This window comes from Anthonomus grandis, chromosome 5, assembly GCF_022605725.1.
Source record: "Anthonomus grandis grandis chromosome 5, icAntGran1.3, whole genome shotgun sequence".
NCBI lineage: Eukaryota > Metazoa > Arthropoda > Insecta > Coleoptera > Curculionidae > Anthonomus > Anthonomus grandis.
The window spans coordinates 14,604,816-14,624,666 of record NC_065550.1 but is presented as its reverse complement, the minus strand read 5'-3'; the positions used below and the strand labels follow the sequence as shown (position 1 = coordinate 14,624,666).

At 34.6% G+C, this 19,851-nt stretch overlaps 1 protein-coding gene across 4 annotated transcripts in view; it reads right to left on the bottom strand.

Annotated features, from left to right (window-relative positions):
• Positions 1-19,851, bottom strand: part of LOC126736589 (moesin/ezrin/radixin homolog 1-like) — a 63,372-nt gene that overhangs the window by 9,747 nt on the left and 33,774 nt on the right. For all 4 annotated transcript variants that reach the window (XM_050441016.1, XM_050441014.1, XM_050441015.1 and 1 more), the window contains exons 2-3: positions 15,718-15,905; positions 8,296-8,561 (exon numbers count right to left, since the gene is read on the bottom strand). In XM_050441016.1, coding sequence (XP_050296973.1) covers positions 8,296-8,561; positions 15,718-15,897 — 446 coding nt within the window. In that variant the 5' untranslated portion in view covers positions 15,898-15,905. The remainder of the gene's footprint in view (positions 1-8,295; positions 8,562-15,717; positions 15,906-19,851) is intronic.

The window sequence follows — 19,851 nt, the reverse complement described above, 5'->3', positions numbered from 1 at the left end:
AAAAATGAACCCTAAAGCCTTTTTAAATAAGGTTTATAAAATTTTTGACGAGGCCGGCGTGCCAGATAGACATAGATTGGGCTTGGTATTGCCGTGTTTAAAAGGCACAGCAGCTGATTGGGCAGCTATAAAAGAAAGTAGTTTTCATAATTTTCAGGATTTTGAGGTGGCGTTTTTAAACAGATTTTGGGGGGTGGACAAACAGAGAGATTTATTTTTGGAAATAAGCTACGGGAGATTTGAATCTGGCAATCGCGCGGACTACTTTTCGAATCTTTTTAACCAGGCGGGTTTCTTATCGTCACCAATTCCCGAATCTAAATTAATAACGTTTTTGAGCAGGCATTTTCCGCCTGACGTTCAGCGGGGTATTGTAACCAGGGGGCTGAGGACGTTCGATGAGGTCGATGAGTACCTGCGAGACATCGACGCAACATACGCTTACCCAACAGAGGGTAACGCTGTTAATGTTAATAGACGAAGTGTCCAGACTCGCGGGGATCGTGTAATGGGACCGACCCAAACTTCAGATAATAGCGGACCGGGGAATCGTGGCAACACGGGGCCAAACAATAATACTTGGCGGCGAACACAGGGTTCGAGCGCTAATGGGCAAACGTCGGAGCCGGTCGACAGAAATGATGCGCGGGTCGATAGGCAAAATATGAGAGCTATGGAAATGACGCGTTTTAACGAAGATTTCGATTTTTTTAGCGAGTCGGAAAGCGAGAATGAGGGTGAATTTGAGGCCTGTAAACCATCAATTAAATCGCCGGTTATCAAGGCTGTGGTCGGAGAAAAAGGCGTTGAAGTTTTAATAGACAGTGGCAGCGAAATTACTGCTATCTCTGAGGATTTTTTTAAATCCATTGCGAATGAGTCTAGAATGTCAGTTTTACCGGTTACGAATGTGGCTATTACGGTTGCGATTGGCGGAAAACAACAAAGGGTTAGAACGCAAGGGCTTATTAATTTATATATCCCTGATGCGAAAGTTTACCTAGATGTTAAATGTTTGGTAGTACCGGGATTGAATCGAGATATATTATTTGGGTTCGATTGGCTCTTGGAATTTAAGGCTAATATTGACTTTAATAAATCAATAATTGCTTTTTACGTAAATGAGAACGAGTATGTAGTAAGGTATAGTCAACATATGACAAGCTCTTTAGAGGAGCGTTGTCTTAATTTATGTACTAACGCAGGGGCTGTTTCGGTGATACAGCCGGGTAATATTAGTGCTTATAAACACAAATATAATGAAAGTGATATTCGCGCGGCCGTCGATATTATTAATGCATCCGAATTAGATAAAATTCACTTGTTTGATCTTTTACGCCGCTTTGAGTCTATATTTTCAGAATGTCCGGGACATATAAGATCTTACCAACACGAAATAATAATGACCAATGATAGTCCTTTTCATTGTGCTACGTATCCTATTCCATTTGCATATCGGGACGAAGTTAAGTCTCAGATTGACGAAATGCTTCAGTGGGGTATTATTTCAAGAGAGAAAACAAATTATATTTCGCCATTAGTGACGGTTCGAAAGAAAGACGGTAGCATACGCATATGTTTAGATGCTCGTATGTTAAACAGCCGTATGGAGCCGGATTTTATAAATCCGCCTAATCCAAATGAATTATTTTTTCATTTTAAGACAGGCATGGTAATAAGTACCATTGACCTAACATCCGCGTACTGGCAAATTGAAATTAAACCGGAGCATAGAAAATACATAGGTTTCATTTATGAAAATGACTCTTATACTTTTAAGAGACTTCCTTTTGGGTTGTCAACTTCGATGGCTAGTTTGATACGGTGTTTAAAAAATGTTTTACCATCGGATACGCGGGATTTTACAGTAATTTATGTAGACGACCTATTCGTATTTTCGGAAAATATAAGTGATCATTTCAGTCATTTGGAGCGACTTTTTACTTATTTTCAATCAGAAGGTGTTACGGTCAAACTAAGGAAGTGTCAATTTCTTAGCGAGAAGGTTAAGTTCCTTGGGCATATAATCTCGAGTAAGGGGATAGAAATAGATCCGGAACGCATACAGGCCATTAAAAATTTTCCTGCACCACGCAACATTCGGGAGCTTCGGGGATTTTTAGGGTTAATTAATTACGAGCAAAGGTTTTGCTGCAAATACTCGGATTTGACATTACCATTATTGAAACTATTAAAAAAAAATGAGAGATGGTCTTGGGAAGAGGAAGAAAAAGAAGCCTTTAAGACCATTAAGGACCGGTTTCTCAGGGCTACCTTGGTGGTACATCCTGATTTTAAAAAAAGATTTTTTGTACAATGTGATAGTTCGAATTATGCTGTGGGGGGTTACCTTTTTCAGAAATCTTTGGAAGAAGAAAGGGAAGTTATAAGTTATACCTCTACCACTCTTAAAGGAAGTCAGATACGGTATACTACAACGGAAAAGGAATTGCTAGCATTGGTGCATTGCCTTAGGCAGTGGCGTACCCTTTTATTAGGGCAGGCATTAACGGTAATAACCGATCATAAATCGCTATGTTTCTTAATGACGTGTAAATTAAAATCGGCTAGGTTGACTAGATGGACACTTCTTATACAAGAATTTGATTTTAAAGTAGAACATTGTCCGGGGGTTGAAAATAAGGTTGCCGATATTTTATCAAGAAATCCCCCTAATAAAAGTTTATTCTTGACCCCAGAAAAATCTTCGAACCTACACATTATGCTGATAGGTTTATCAGAATCTTACGATAATTTAAAACAAAATTTAAAATCTCTGCGGGCTGATCAATTAGAGGAGGTTTGGATACGACAAAAAATTAACTTTTTAGAGCAGCTTAATAGAGATCCGCGAATTTTTTCAGAGAAAGAGTATCGGATCTTTTCATGGTTTCGAGAATATAAGGGTTTGCTTTTTAAGAGGGGAGACCATCTGAATCCGGGGTACAAATTATGTGTTCCTAAGAATCAAGTTAGAGATCTGATTTTAGCACATCATATCGGAAACGGGCATTTCGGGCGAATGAAAACATACGCTCAAATGAAAGAAATTTTTTACTGGCCGAAAATGCAACGGCATATCGGTCAAATTGTATCTACTTGTGACCTTTGTCAAAAGGCAAAATGTTCTAAGCTAAGTAGGGGTGAATTACATACCGTCATTGTAGAGAATCCAGGTGACTTGGTATGTACTGATTTAATAGGTCCATTACCAGTGTCGCGAGGTGGGGTAACTCAACTACTGGTTTTGGTAGACGCTTTCTCAAAATTCGTTAAGTTGTATGCCTTAAAACGTGCTACTGCTAAGGCTATCATAAATAGAGTGTTACTGGACTATATACCAAAAGTTCAGAAACCAAAGTGCATTTTAAGTGATAACGGGACCCAGTTCACCGGGAATTTATGGAGGAATAAATTAGCCGAAGAAAGTATCCGGGTTAAACATACCTCCGTTTATTTTCCCGAGGGAAATATGACGGAGCGATATAATAGAGAAATTGGCCGACTACTGCGTTCTTATTGTTTTGATAAACATACTAAGTGGGCATGTCTTCTCGAATTCATTGAAGGCTGTTTAAACTCTGCGGTTAGTGAAGTTACAGGGTTTACACCGATGTTTCTGCAATTTGGAGAAACTCCGCAGCGGCCTATAGAAAAATTTATATCATTTCCACGTGAAGATAATATGGGGTTAGATTTGGAAAGTGTAGTAATACTTGTTCGCGAGAGGTTGCGCACCCGAGCTGAACGTCGCGTGGAGAAGGTTAATAAAAAATTAAATCCTACGGTTTTTCAAATTGGTGATAAGGTGTTGGTTAGATCTCATGCCCAGTCTTCTGCCGACGATCGAACCATTAAAAAATTCTTCCTTTTGTTTACCGGCCCCTTTTATGTTTTGAAGCACAACGGTCCTAACTCGTATGTCATTGGTGATTCTATGGGTAGGGAACATTCATGTCAGAATATTATTAACCTCAAGCGTTATAAAGATGTAGAAGGCTTAACCAATTAGTTTGTAATAAATATTTTCCTATTAGTTGTAAGGTTATTTGTACGTGAAATTTTGTAATCAATGTTAGTTTTAAGTTGCTTTCGTTAAAACGTCTGATAGAATTAAATCTGTTCATATGAATTAGATTTAATTGGGGGGTCATGATACGGTTCAGCGAAATAAAAACATGTTCGGCAACGCCGGAGAGATGGTGGCGCTGGCGGTTAATTGTACATGCCGCGGTGACGAGGTCACTCGGCATCGAGACCCTGATGAGCGAGGGTGATGCGCTAAAAGTTTTTAATTTTGGTTGTACGAATAAAAAGTTTGAGTTTGACCGGTGTGTTTTTGTAATTGTGATTCCTCTGACGACCCAGAACGAGATAAAGCTCAGCTTGAGCTGTTTCAATTCTCTGGAACATCCAGCTCCAAAGGATGCCTGTGGCGGTCCAGAATATGAGTGAAAAACTATCTCAAATAGGAAAACCCCCAAACTTAGCACAACAATTTACTCTGCGAATAGACCCAAATCAATCCAGGGTGTAAATAAGAACAGTAATATTCTTGAAGTGGTACAAAAATTCTACTGAATTTTCCTTATGGGATTGTCTGAAAATACAGAATGGCAGTTCTGGATTATCTAGAAAGTCAACACAGGTGTACAAAGGATATTATCTGTAAGAAAGTGAAGAGCAAATCGACACATATCAGCTCTTTTAATCATGATCTGTCATGGGTGTATTACAATTCTCTAAGGAAATTAACTGTGAGGTTGCGGGAGTTTGTCTGTCATAAATATATAGTATATAGTTTTAAAAGGTAAATTCCAAATTGAAGGCTAATGCCAGAATTAGTTATAGTCCTATGACTTCTGGTCCTATAACATCATCTCTATAATGTAGTTCAAGGGTGGACTGGCAGTTTATAAATTACTCTAGTAGGAATGTTGAAGATCATTTCATTGTCTGTGAATGTCATTGCAGACTCAGTTGAGCGTTTTTTCTTACTCAAATCTTGATTATCCAGTAGTGCAAAGCACTCACCAGCTAACTCACATGTGTGAGTTAACTGGTTTAACAATAGGCTGAGATAGGAAAGAGAAATGCTCCACACTTTAATGGATGTGAATAAGCAAAGGAATTCCCAAAAGTTTATTATCACAGCATTAAAACAATTGTAAACATGACATTTCTTAAACAAAAAAAGACTATGTGGAATATTGTCAAGTCTAATTCAACTTATTAAATTAAACATTTAGCTGTTGACTGCAGTGATTAAGTATTTTAGTATTATACTGCTTCATCTAGATTGGATAATGTGTTCTGTAGGGTAAACTTTAAAAAAATATTATTAACTATTAAAAGCATTAGAAATAAAGTTAGTTAAAATCTTGTAAATTAAAAAAATATATATATTAAATTTAATCTAAAATAAGGTACCAAATATATAGCAATATTCTTAATGCACAAACCTTTAATACATTTTTTCAATAGCATTTCTGATGAGATTGTAAAGGATTTACCAGTAACCAACAGAAGTTTTAGAGACTATTTAAATGTGCCTGAACTAGACAGTTTTAATTTTCATCTTACAATTTTCAATCAGGTTAGGGATAAGATATCTAAGCTAAATGATAGCAAGAGCCGATTTAAGGAGCCTTAAACATATTCTAGTCTCTCCACTCACTAAAATTTCATTGTATTCACTTATAAATCATTGCATTTTGGCTGGGGTTTTTCCATCTTCTCTAAGGAATGCTAAGGTTGTACCCATATTTAAGAACAAAGGCTCAATTGATGATGTTACTAATTACCATCCTATTTCTCTTTGCCGATTTTCTCTAAGATTTTTGAGTCAATTTTGAAAGATCAAATAAATCTTTACTTTGAACAGAACAGTTTATTTCATGCAGGTCAATATGGTTTCCGCAACAAGAAGTCCACAACACTGGCATTAATAACTCATAAGATCATGTTGTTGAAGGGCTGGAGGAGGGTTTGGACATATATGCCTCTTTCTACGATCTTACAAAAGCTGTTAACTCTGTTTCTCATTCAAAATTAATTAAAAAACTAAAATACTATAACTTTACCACCATAAGTATAAACTTAATAAATTCCTATCTTTCAGACCATTCTCAATTTGTATACTTCAGCAATAATAAATCAAAGAAAATTATAAAGCACGGAGTGCCCATCTTCGAGTGTTTGCCTACGTTGGCACCCCTGCTACGACAAGCCAGGGCAGTGTACTCTGGGACACTGCACTGGACGTAACCGAATGGCACTCCAACATTTTCGGTCCAACCTCAAGGTGTCACGCGATCCGTGCCGAAGAGATGAATGGAACCATCTTTTACGAAGCCTTCAGGGAACTAGCCGAAATCCTGGAGTATAAAGCCTTCCGTCTGTAAGGTTCAGAGAGGCTTATATGGGCTTCAAGACATACAGGTATTCCAGAAAATAAAAAATCCGATGAACTTGCAAGAAAAGACTCTACAGCACCTTACATCGGACCAGAACCTGCACTGGGAGTGCTAAGAAGCACACTCCGCAGTGACATCAGGGACTGGGTGAAAAGAAAACATCAAGCTCACTGGACAGAAATGAGACAGCTGAAGAGAGAAAACATGTTTATGAACTTTAAAATAGTCGAAAAAGACTAGAGACCTCCTTACATTTGGGAGGAATAAACTCAGAACACTTATAGGTATTAGAACAGGTCACATGACCGTTAAAGATCACCTGAACAGAATTGGAGTGTATATTGGAGTGTATAATAATTGCCAATTGTGCGAAAAAGAACCAGAAACAGTCCGACATATAGTTTGCAATTGCGAGGCCTTGGGCCGCAAAAACCAAAAAATATTTGAGACACACTGGACCCAGATGCATTAGGTACCACAGCAGCCAAAGACCTGTACCGGCTGGTACAAGGCAGCGAGGTGCTAGACTGGGTAGTATAGATGTATATCGGGGTGAACACAATGAACCTTTAGGCTGAGATGTATTCGGGCATAATAGACGAACCCCAACAGAAAAAAAAGCACGTGCCACAAGGCTCAGTATTAAGACCTCTCTTGTTTTTAATTTATATTTATGATCTGTCGAATTTTGAGAATGATTCCGAACTTATTTTTTTTGCTGATGCTACAACTAACATTATTTTGGCGGCGTATCACGGTTTTTTTTTTCTGCCCAGATGTCTTATGGAATATTAAATTGGGGTCATAGACCTCATGTCAAAAAGGATTTTTAGTTTGCAGAGACGGTGTGTGAGAATCCTGGCAGGGTTATCGTGAGTGTTGTCAGCAATACTTTGTAATATTTAAATTTTTAACTTTTCTATATTTATACATTTTTACACGTCTAGTCTATATCAAGCAGAAAATATCACAGTTTTTATTGCATAGTAATTTGCATGATCATTTAACCCGTAATCGCAATAACACAATCCCTGATTTTCGCAGGTTGTCAGGAACTCGAAGGGGCACTGACTATTTTTGTATACATTTCTTTAATGACCTACCAGTTAATGTAAGGCTACTGGAACCCAGGGAATTTAGCCTGGTGATTTGGCCAACTGACTATTGCAGACTTGTGGACTGTGGCATTAGGACACAGATAGTTAATTACCCTCCCAGAACCAGTGGGTTTGTTATACTTCTTGATAGAAATTAAAGCAGTACAGTTATGAATGAGCATAATATTTAAAAACAATATTTTATTGTTCTGTTCTAACTCCATGGTGAATTGAAGACGTAATTATTAAATAAAGTTAAAAGATATTAAAGGATTATTAAAGGACATTTTGTGCTCGACAGGCTAAGATCCACTTTTCAGTTCACTATCTTAAACTCTGTCGATTTCGTAAACTTTATACATAGTGCTTCTCTTCCAGAGGGTTATATTCTTGTTTCTTTAGACGTAGTTTCTTTGTTTAACAATATACCAAAGAAATTTGTAATTGATATTATTAAATCTAGATCGCGTTATATCTCTGCCGATGCTATCTTGCCACGTGAATTATTCCGTGAAATAGTCGAAACTTTATTTGAAACTAGTTATTTCCAATTTAATGGTAAGTTTAGCCATTAGGTTGGCTCAGCGATGAGAAATCCAGCTATCCCAGTACTGGCTAACATTGTGATGAATAAATTTATAACCAAAGTGTTAAAATCTCAAATAAGCGTTTATTGAAACGAAGATAAATATAGACTTGAATAGATTGTAATAGACACAAATGTGAAAAGATTTCCAGTAGAGTTTTTTAAGTTACACAATGTTACAAGAATAATTACTTACCTTTCTGGTAATAACTTTTGCTTCTTAAAAACATCTTCATTGACCTGGTCTTTAAGGTAGTCCCCATGCCTGACTTGAAGAGCATAAGAAGCTAAGAGGACACACGTATCAGCAGGACAGTATATTTCATCCTTCAAAATAAGTGCTTTAACTTGCAAGAAAAAGTATTCGATGGTGATGCTTTCAATTAATTCTTCTGTAACGTCTTCGGGATAATATTTCACTGCGTAATTGAAGGCGAGGTTCTTTTGAAGGTCCTTCAGACTCTAAAATAATAATTTTTGAGACAATCATAAAGTTTTTATTATCTAATTTTTTTTTTTAGATAAAATATACCGGATTAGGAGCCATTAAGACTGTTACTCGGCCATATCTCGGGAACCGTTCGTCGTATGACTTAGGGATAAAAAATACTATTGGGTAAATCGACCATGAAGAATTGATGGAAAATATTTTCCAGTTCTAAAAGTGACCAGCAGAGGGCGTAACTACAATCTTAAATTTTAAAATTGCATTTTCTTTAAATTTCGCATAATAACTAAAACTTTTTTTCACATTTTTAAAGAGAACCAGTTTATCAATAATTTTTGTAAAAAAAATCAGTTATTTTACAAATTAAGATGATGGTGGGCGTTCAATTGTTTTTGCAATAACCTGCTTTAATACGGCTTGACCAATTTTAACAAAGCTGATATCGTTGAAAAAAGCATTCTTGGGGCAATAATAATCAACCAAAATATAGTTACTTTAAATGAATGTTTCTCCGGCAAAAGGCTAGTTTTGACACCATGACCAAAATTCTAAAAAAAATAGATGATATGAGTTTTTTTTACAAAAAAGTAGCCAAATAATAGGTATCCAAAGAAGCCAGTAAATACCGTTTTCCAAAATCTCGCTCCTAATCTCAAATATTAGGCTATTTGATATTATTATATAACCTCAAATTTGGCTATAAAATGAATAAGATGTAAGATAATTATGAGTCTAATATAAATCACTAAAAAATGTATATCGTCAGAACATCCATGTTGCTCCAAACGGATTAAACGCACCCTGAACTTATTAAGTCACCTTAATATTAATCTCGCAATTCTTACCTTTAGTTTAAAAAATAAGTCTAAAACCCAAAATAGTTATACTATATGCAACTTTAAAATCAAAATTAGATAAAAAATTCTCAAATTGTATCTTAAATTAACCCTAACTACGAGTTATAGACAAATCAGCTCTATAGCAACGATAACAATTGACAACCTAATTTAACATTACCTAGAATCACCATAACCTCAGAAAATCTGGTTATGTCAAAATTCATTAATTGTATCTTAAATAAACCCTAAACATAAAAACTAACATAGGGTTGAGAGGGCTTACGCAGTGCCCATCGGGGTAATACTGAACGGCATTTGAGCGGGTCTCCTGGCCATCCAGCGACGTATTACACACCGGTCTGTCAAGACTGCGGAGTACCCCTGGCAAGGATTGGAGATATGCGAGCCATGCAAGCATCCTTCGCGCGGTAACCCTGTTGAAACTAAACTCTGAGACTGTAGACTCTTTTCTACTTTCTGCTATTCGCTATCGGTCAATCTGACCTTTTTTTTCCTTCTCGAACACTGTGGTATCTTCGTCTCTCAGGGTGGGGCTTCTGGAGTATTGGGATTAAGACAAAGTGGTCGTGCCGAGGTCTGCATGGTACCTGAGCCCTTAAATCAGGTGTCTCGAACGATGCCTACGGAAAACCGAGCAAATATCCGTAGTATTCAAGCCTTGAGTGGCATACGGGACTAAGTCACAATCGACTAACTGTCGCTAGATTCTCGTGGAACTTTTTATAGAGAAACGTATCGTGTAATAGTCACGATCCTTTTTTTAAAGGAATCTTCGCGGGTGACGGATGAATTGCCATTCGCACCACTACCGGTACCCGAAGGTGCTGCAGAGGGCGTCATGAAATCTGCAATAAAGGTTCACAACGCCGGGAGTCTAGAGGAGGGGTTAGCGTGGCGCCTCTGGGGAATGTCACAGAGGTGTTCCGACAACCCTCTGAAAGGCTTAACCTGACAAAACGCAAATGCCTAGTTAAGCGTAGGGCCAAAGGTAAGGACTATGAGACTGCCCTTGTCCTTGTCTGGACCTTTGCTGTCGACGACTCATGTATGGAGACGCTAAGGTCAATGGACTTCAGACTATTTTTGGCTTCGGTCAGCTGCGGTTTCGTATGGAGACCAAGCGAGAGCAAAGAGCTGAAGACCTGAGCAATAAGACGCCTATTACGGTCTCAGCTCAAATCTCTGGACAGTCTCTGGACAGGGAAGGGGAGTTTCAACCTAGAAAAAATGCCATGAGGCAGCAGCAGTTGCCCTCAGCAGAGAGCAAATACACACCGGGCAAAACGGGACCCCTAAAGAGCCCAAGCCAGTAACAGAGGAACCGTTTAATAAAAAAAAAGTTGGCTGCATAACGCTTTAAAGTACTATAAGCCAATTTGAAGCCTAGGGCTATATTGTCCTGAGTCTGTGGAGTGGTAACCACTATTAAAATAATCGAACCACCCCTTGGCAAAGTGTTAGGATGTGCTTATCGGGAATAACAATAACCATTTTACTCTCTTAGATCTCTGCGACAGAGACACCATAGCAGCCCACGTCTTCCTCCCGGGTGGTGCAGAGGCAATCATCTGCATACTTCCCAGGCGATGCAGGAAGACAACTTTCCTCGAGAAGAAGCGCTAGAATCGCTTACCTGCACATCTAGAGCATTATGGAGCAGCAAAAACGACCTCATACTGCTTGAGGAAGGGAACGAAATTACCCTAACATGAATTCCGTGACATGCTGGGCTTACAGAAAATAAGGCAGCTGACAAGCTAGCCAAAAAAGGAACAGAATCCAACCTTACAGGTCCAGAACTATGATTAGGCATTGCCTACAATACGGCAAAACACATAACTCAAACCTGCTGCACAACAAAGTAAAGCGTTACTAGGAGGGATTCCCATAACACAACCATGCAAAGGCTTTCATATCGGACGTAACAAGGAAGGTAACAGATACCATAAGGGAACTCAACAGGAAGCACCTAAAAGCCTTAGTGGGAATGTATACCGCCCACTGCAGACTGCGTCACTACATGAATTGGATTGGTTTGGCGGAAGTCAATGGAGAAAGATGAAACTGCAGAGCACATCCTATGCAGATGTCCGGCACTATAGAGAATGAGGAAGGACATCTTTGGCAACGCCTTAGTTAGGACCTAAGACATTAAGAATACTTGTCCCAGTCAAGTTATCGAACTCTTAAAGAGGGCGGACTTGATTGGGGAAGTATAAGCACCTAGAAGTGAGCCACAATAGACCTAAGGTCGCAGTGGAGGGACACAAAGTGCACCACTCAACAAACCTAACCTAACCTACCTCTTTAAGATCTTATTCATTTTGCAGCTACATTTTTAATAGTTTTTCGAAATTTATCCCGCGATCTTTGGCCTTTAAAAATCATTAATCTCATTTTCCCAATATTCAAGATAAGGAAGGAGATTTTGAAAAATGGTTTTCATTGGCTTCTTTGGATATTATTCGTCTACTTTTTCATAAAGAAATAAGTCATATTATTCAGGAAAAAGATTCAAATTCATTACATAATAGTTATTAATTATCCTAAAATATACATAAATATGACGACTAAAAATATTATGCATGTTTATTAAGCGTTGTATTTTATATTGGTTGTTATTTATGCTGATTCTAGTACTTAAATGTAAGTAAAAATTATTTGTTCCTGAGTATCTATTTTTTTAATGCCGAAATACGAAATAAAAACCATAAACCTAGATAAGTTGAGTTTTGCTATACAGCATAATTAAGAAATTATATAATTAAATTCAGCTTTTGAAGGACCCATCCAGAAAGCATTCTAAAATCATATTTAAAAATCCTATATACATTTTATTATATCTAGTTACATTAGGATAAAAATAAACATTACTGAACGAGTTCTGATTCATTTTGTTTATTTTGCCATAGTATATTAACTGGAAAACAATGTTATGTGTCAACTATTTATCACTTATTAAACACAATAAAAATTTTACCACGTCTATAATCTACTAAACGAAAAACCCGCGTACATTATCTTTTTTTTAGATTATCAGAAAATTTTCTGGGTTAAGGACTCGGTCAATTTTCAAAAGCTCTTAATATATTATAATGTTTTATTACATAATACTTAAAAATAGATTGTTTTTAGAACGTTCAAACTTAACGCGATACTATTATTATTTTTTGTGTTAAAGCTACGAAGTTACAATGATGTATATTTACGCAATGTTTGATGGAAAAATGAGATGTACATTTCCCAAATATAAGCAAAAATTATTTTTTTAGTAACGCAACAGCTAATGTGTTATATTAATATAATGTAATATATGTAATGTAATATTAATAATGTAATAATGTAATGTAATATTAATATACAGGGTGTTTCATTCGAAATAAAACATATTTCAATTATTACAAATAGACGTTATATAGAAAATTCCAAAAAAAAAAATAATTTATTGCCTTATTGAAAAATTAAATTAACATCAAGAAAGGCATTTTATATTTATGTTATGTCGAAAAACATATCATATACAGTGCTTTCATTTCAAAACAATCCACCCTTAATAACTTTCTTAAAAAAAAAAAAAAACACGTCAAATTAGATATACAGGGGGGCGTTTAATTATGCATTTACTGAAGTTCTGTCAATCACCTCCCCACCTCCAGCTAACCTCACTTTAATATGTCAAATGGGAACCCCCTTCGTGTGATACATCATAGTAAGGAGCGTAAAATTCTCTATTCAACGGTACCAAAAAAAATGAAATCGGTAAATGTGTAAGCAAATAGTTAGCGAAAATATCTAGAAATAATGAATATTTTATTTACGCCATACTTTGGTATGTCAAATGGCTACCCCATGGTGTGATACATTATTTTAAAGGACATTCATTATGCTATCAATGGTTGTAAAAAAAAATAAAATTAATTGACCAAAAAGCAATTAAAGTGTAAATCGGTAGGGTAAAAAACAAATTTAATTAGTTTAACAAATTTATTTTATTAAATGTTCAAAATGCGCGCCGTTATTAGCAAGACAATAAAAAAACGTATTTTCAAACTCCTTACGAACATTGGCAAGGGTCTGCCCGCTAATTTCTCTGCATTCTTGAAATATTCTATTTTTTAAATTCTCAATACTCTCAGGTGGGGGGTTTTATAAACTTTGCTTTTTAAGTAGCCCCAAAGAACAAAGTCTAGTGGGGTTAGGTCCGGAGACCGCGCAGGCCATTCGATTACACCACGTCTGCCAATCTACTTTTCTCATAAATTTTCATCAAGCCACTCTCGAAATACCAAAGTGGAGTGCGCGGGAGCTCCATCCTGCTGAAAATGTATATTATTTTCATTCAATAATATAGCACCATGTTGATGTACTTGATTTTCCATAGATTGGATGATGGAAGGGTATATTGCATTTTCTAAAAGGTTTAAATAAATTTCGCCAGTCAAATTTTCTTCCAAAAAAAATGGCCCGATTATTTCATTCCCATAAATTCCTGCCCAAACATAAATTTTTTGGGGATATTGGGTATGGCCTTCCCGAAAAACATGCGGATTTTCATTATCCCAGTATCTACAGTTATGTCTGTTCACCAGGCCATTTAAAAAAAAGGTCGATTCGTCACTGAAGCAAATGTTCTTCAATAAATGGGGATCATCGTCAATTCGCTGGCACATCACTTCACAAAATTGAATTCTCCTATCAAAATCATCTTCTTTGAGTTCATGAAGAATATGAATATTATTAGGAAAGAACTTTTTTTTTTAAATTTATGTATGGAACCAGTGGAAATATTTGTTAGTTTTGCGGCTTTTGGTATAGACAAAGTTGGATCCATAGCAAATTGTCCTAGTACTTCAACTTGGCATGCTTCATCGACAACTCTATTTTCATATTTTTTCTTATTGCAAATCGATCCCGTCTCTTCAAATTTTTGTATCAATTCTAATACGTATTTATGGCTCACGTTTTTATCTTGATACCTTTCATTAAATGCTCTCGCGGTTCTGCGAGCACACCGATCTTGAGCTCCATAAAGGAAAATTATTTCTATTCTTTCGGCTAGCGTATATACACCATTTTATTAACTCACTGTTTTAACTAAAATTGAAAAATTGCCGCGTCAAACTGACAGTTTTAACAATAATAAATCGCCTGCTTTTTAAACGCCTTAAAAATGTAAGGTATTGCAGTGTTTTTTTGTACCTATTAGGTAGGTTTCGCAAAAAATATAAGTGAAATAAATACACATACAAAGTTAATAATAATAATAAGACTGTAAAGATTTTTGCAAAAAATTTGAAGACACTCTTTTTTCTCGCAAATAACGGTACACATTCTTTACTTAAAAAAATAAATAATTTGCTTGAACTAAATGTACTGTTTGTTACCACACATTTTAACTTCTAAATTGCTTGTATTTTTTTTTGATGATCTATTATAAAAAATGTAAGAATTTTTAAATGATGTAGGTACCACACTAAAAGTATTCATTTAAAATACCAAAGTTTGGCGTAAATAAAATATTCATTATTTTTAGACATTTTCGCTAACTATTTGCTTACACATTTACCGATTTCATTTTTGGTACCGTTGAAGAGAGAATTTTACGCTCCTTACTATGATTATCATTATCACACGATGGGGGTTCCCATTTGACATATTAAATGGGATATGTCAAATGGGAACATATCCCATTTAAGGGAGGTGAGGAGGTGATTGACAGAACTTCAGTAAATGCATAATTAAACGTCCCCCTGTATATCTAATTTGACGTGTTTTTTTTTTTTTTTTTTTTTTTTTTTTAAGAAAGGTATTAAGGTTGGATCGTTTTGAAATGAAAGCACTGTATATGGTTAATACCAATGCAGAAATCGCTAACCGAAAAGTAAGTAATGTCTTCGAGTGGCAGATATTAAGGTTTGACGACGTTTACAAAATTACATAATTATTTTAACAATTACATATAATATTTAATTTTTTTTAAGGGTTAAAAATTATCAAAATCTGCAACAAATATTTACAGAAAATCTAGGATTCACATGTCCTATCACAACTCCAAGTCAGGGTCTCATTAAACATATATATATATATATATATTTTTTTTAAAGCTAAACGTGTTTCGCTCCTATCGGAGCAACATCAGGCCTATAGACATACACCTACACAGATCACATTACAACTTTTTCCTAGTTCCTAGGTAAGAGTAACCGAAAAAAAATCACATAATACCTATTTTACTGAACAAAATTGCAAAATTTTAATCTTTCAATCTTTTTCTTTCTGTTTTTAGTACTAGAATGTTGTATATTATTACCTTTTTTGACTTATCGACCCATACATCTTCATTATCTGGACCTTTATACATCAGCCCAAACCACCAGGTTTCCTGTATACCCAGTGATTTGCCCATAGTGTGGAATATTTCTCGTAAAGAGGTTTTGGGCACGGCTTCAAGTTCCGATTCATGATGTGGTGTGCGTACAACAACTTTCATTTTCTATTCTGGAAAAAAATGCTGCTTAGGAATTTTTCAGTCTACGATAGAGAGAGCTTTGACCTTAAGTATATAGTTACGAGTAAAAAAACCTCTGAAGTCTTAATTATTGTATCTAATCTTATTGTGTTTTGCGTTTTTAGTTTTTTAGTGCCAATCATCCACTACAGAGTAAAATAAAAAGATAAGAAAGGGGGTTGAAGAGCAAATGAAAGAATTTTGCAATAGTATAATCGAAGATTTTAAAGACAAATTTCAAAATTATGAGAAGGTTAAAATAGATTAACATTTTTAATTTAATTTATATTAGACACATGGAAGAAAGATGATAGGGTAATCATTTAGAAAATCAAAATCTCGAAATCGAATCTGAAAAAAAAAATTCCTTTTGCTGCAATTGTTTTGATTTTGCGTATCAATATTTGAAAATATTTAAAAAGCCAATAGAAAATTTTTATATGTATCATACACATGTTTTTCAATCTTCATCAAGACATCTAAGACATTTTAAATCTGCACTACCGAGTACAGAACCAAGTGTAATAGCAAAAATTCATATAAAGAAAACTTCACATTTAATTGGGTATCCAAGGTTTCTATTTTTTTTTATTGGTTAAGTAAGTATTTATTACTAAAAACTTATTTCAATAAAAAACGTATTGCAATTTTGTATACTCATATAAAAATATTACTATTTGCGTTTTACAAAAAGCCTGCCAAAATTTGAGCTCTATATTAGGGTATAGATTCTTCAATCAACTATAATATGTGTATACATAAATTAACTAAGATTTTAAACACATAATTTTAAATCCGTTAAGTTCCAAGTTTTGTTTTTAGAACAAACACAAATTTGGAACTTGCTCTATGAATTAACCAAGATTAAAAGTAGTGCAAGTTTTTTACTCCAAGACAGTTAAAAAAACTGCTAGAGCCGAAAATGCGAACTGCATGGACTACTGAAGAAGCTTTGCAAGGTATTTCCTAGTCAAGAAAAATCAATCTTATAGCGAATAAAACGATTTTTCATAATTTCTCATTCATTTGCTATTCCCTTAAATGATTTTAATAACCAAATATCTTTTAATAACCCATGACAGAGATATATAATTAAATATTTATTAAAATAATTAAGAAGAATCAATTAAAATCTATTGATATAAAGGCTATAACGGTCTGAGAATTGAGTTTAATAGAAATAACTTTAAAACTCAGCCTTTTAAAATGATTATATTAGATTATATCGTACAGTTACTAAGAATTTACTTAGTCTCCAAAATTATCATTTAATTCTATTAATCCTTCCTTTCATGATTTATTACACCCAAACTTCATTTAATTAAAAAATTACCTCCAAGATCTAGAGCATCTATCGAAACACATTTATTGCCAAACATTAAGAATTACTGTAAGATGTATTTTAAATAAAGTATTTTAGATAAAGTAAATTACAGATTTTTCCCGTGTTGTTAAAATTTGTTTTAGTTTAGAATCTTGTTTGCCTTTAACTTTACCTTTATCATAATAACTAGCTTACTCAAGTATCAATATCAAAATACCGGAAGTTATTTTTCTTAAGTATGACGAACTTTGTCTAAAATTGTTTTGAATGATTATACTCTTCGCTGAAAAGCTTAAGGCTCAATTATTTAGAAGTTGACCATACTGCGAAATCGTATTTTAATTTTACTTCCATTTAGGCATGCAAAGTGTTGACAATTTGATTATTTAAATGTACCGGTTGTTCTAAATTCAAAGGACCATTGGGATCTCAAAAATAGGCATTCTGATATTATTTGAAGTCCTAGAGCAAAATAAATAAGCCTTTTTTATAATAACTTGTTCCGTTTTAAATGATATCAATTTAGTTAATAGGGAATTACCTAAAAAGTGGCCCATAAAGATAGAAAAGTGCTTAAAACCTATTAAATAAGACTTATTATGCATACATGAAACTCATCAAATGAATAGTCACATGATTAATTTTTTAGTTTTCTATCTTAGGAGCAAACTGAAGAAATTATTAATAATTTAGTAACTGATTATGTTTTAACTTAAACTTTAGCAAGGGCGTTTTCTACCTAATATATTCGTCAAAGTATCTATATATCTGCAGATATTCAATATTATATCGCTTTTTTTAGTTGTCCCTGAAGCCAATTTTAAAAATTAATCCCTATATAATATAAGCTGCCGTTATCAGATAATTACAAATTAAACAATGTATTTAAGAAACTCGAAATAAACATGCCTGTCTAAATTTATTAACGTCATTTTTAAAAATAATTATCATTGATTAATACATAAGCTGTTTTATTATTCTAGGACTAACGTAAAATATTTGGCAAGATAATTTATTTTCAATTTTAAATTGTTTTATAGATGCTTTTATTTAATCATAGCCTAGGGGTCGAAGATTTTTAATCTTTATTTAATTATATAAAGAAATTAAGATTAGTAATATTTATAATTTATGAAACAAAAGCTATAAATTTCAAGTCCTTAAAAACTAGTTAGGCTTATCAGAGTTTTCCTAGCAAAAAAAATGTATTAAAAACAATGGAAAAATTAATTAAAAGTGTGCAGTATCTAGTTAAGGGTCAGGGTTACATAGCCGGGGAATGAATATTTTATGGGTATCATTATCCATGTAAGCTATAATCTGTTATATAGGAATACATTTTCCCAGGCTAGACCTTCAGTTATGACTCTATAGACTGTTTAATATCCCTCTGTCAAAAGAAGCATTTCCAAAAAAACCAAATATTATAAAGCATATTGCTTTTAACAACGGATTTCCCCTTCACTTAATAGATAAATTATATTACAAATTTTTAAATAAATAAAAATTGATCTACAATATAGTTCATAAGAAGGACACAGAAAATTCCTTTAGATTCATGTCCTTTTTTGGTTCAATCTCCCTAAATTTGGCAACATTCTTGAAATCTCTATATTTTAAAAATTGCTTTTAAGACCGTCAAAAATTTAAAGGGTCAATTAGTTACTGTAGTGGACAAGGCAAGTATGTTTTCTAAATAAGTTTAGTCCTTAAAGTGTGGGAATTGTAACACAGCATATATTGGCCAATCTGGTAAGAAAATCTCTACACGCATTAAAAGATATATTGAAAAAACTTGTGAGTAGAAATTTTAGAACAATTTAAATGTGTAGTTTCAGTGTTAAATACTTCAAAGTCTTGCTAGTGAAGTCGTCTATCATGAATGGCTATACGAACGCCAAGATGGCCGACATGCATGACATTTATGGACTTGCTGATGGCAGTTCATTAGAAGCTAGTCGATTGTATCGTGAGCGATTTCCTAATCGTAATGTGCCTAATAAAAAAACACTTCCAAAGTATACATTAACGACTTTGTCAAACAGGAGCATTAAAGCGAAGTGGAAGACCAGGAAGGCCAATTACAGTAAGAATGGTAGAACTAGAAGAGAATGTGCTGGTCATGGTAGAAGAAGATCCAGGTACCTCTACTCGAAAAATTGCAAATACTTGAAATGTAAGTAACAATTTGGAAGATTCCTAGAGAATATTTGTTGTACTCATACCACATATAATGCGTTCAAGCACTTCTTCCTGCAGATTTTCTCCCTCGTATTGCATTCTGTGAATGGATTTTGCGCACATTGGGTGAAATCCCTTTACTACTAACTCTTATTATTTTTACCGATGAAGCCAGTTTCTACAGAAAATCAATAAGGAATTCTCACAATAACCATGTTTGGGCAGAAGAAAATCCACATAAGGTGCTTTAAGATCGCTTTTAACATCAGTTATCGTTAAACGTTTGGGTGGGAATTATAGTTGAATTCCTAATTGGACCGGTATTTCTTCCCGGAAAACACACTGACAAGGTAAACCGCAACTTTTTGAAACAAACACTTTCTCAGTTTGTGGAGGATGTACCTTTGGCTACAAGGAATGTAATGTGGTTT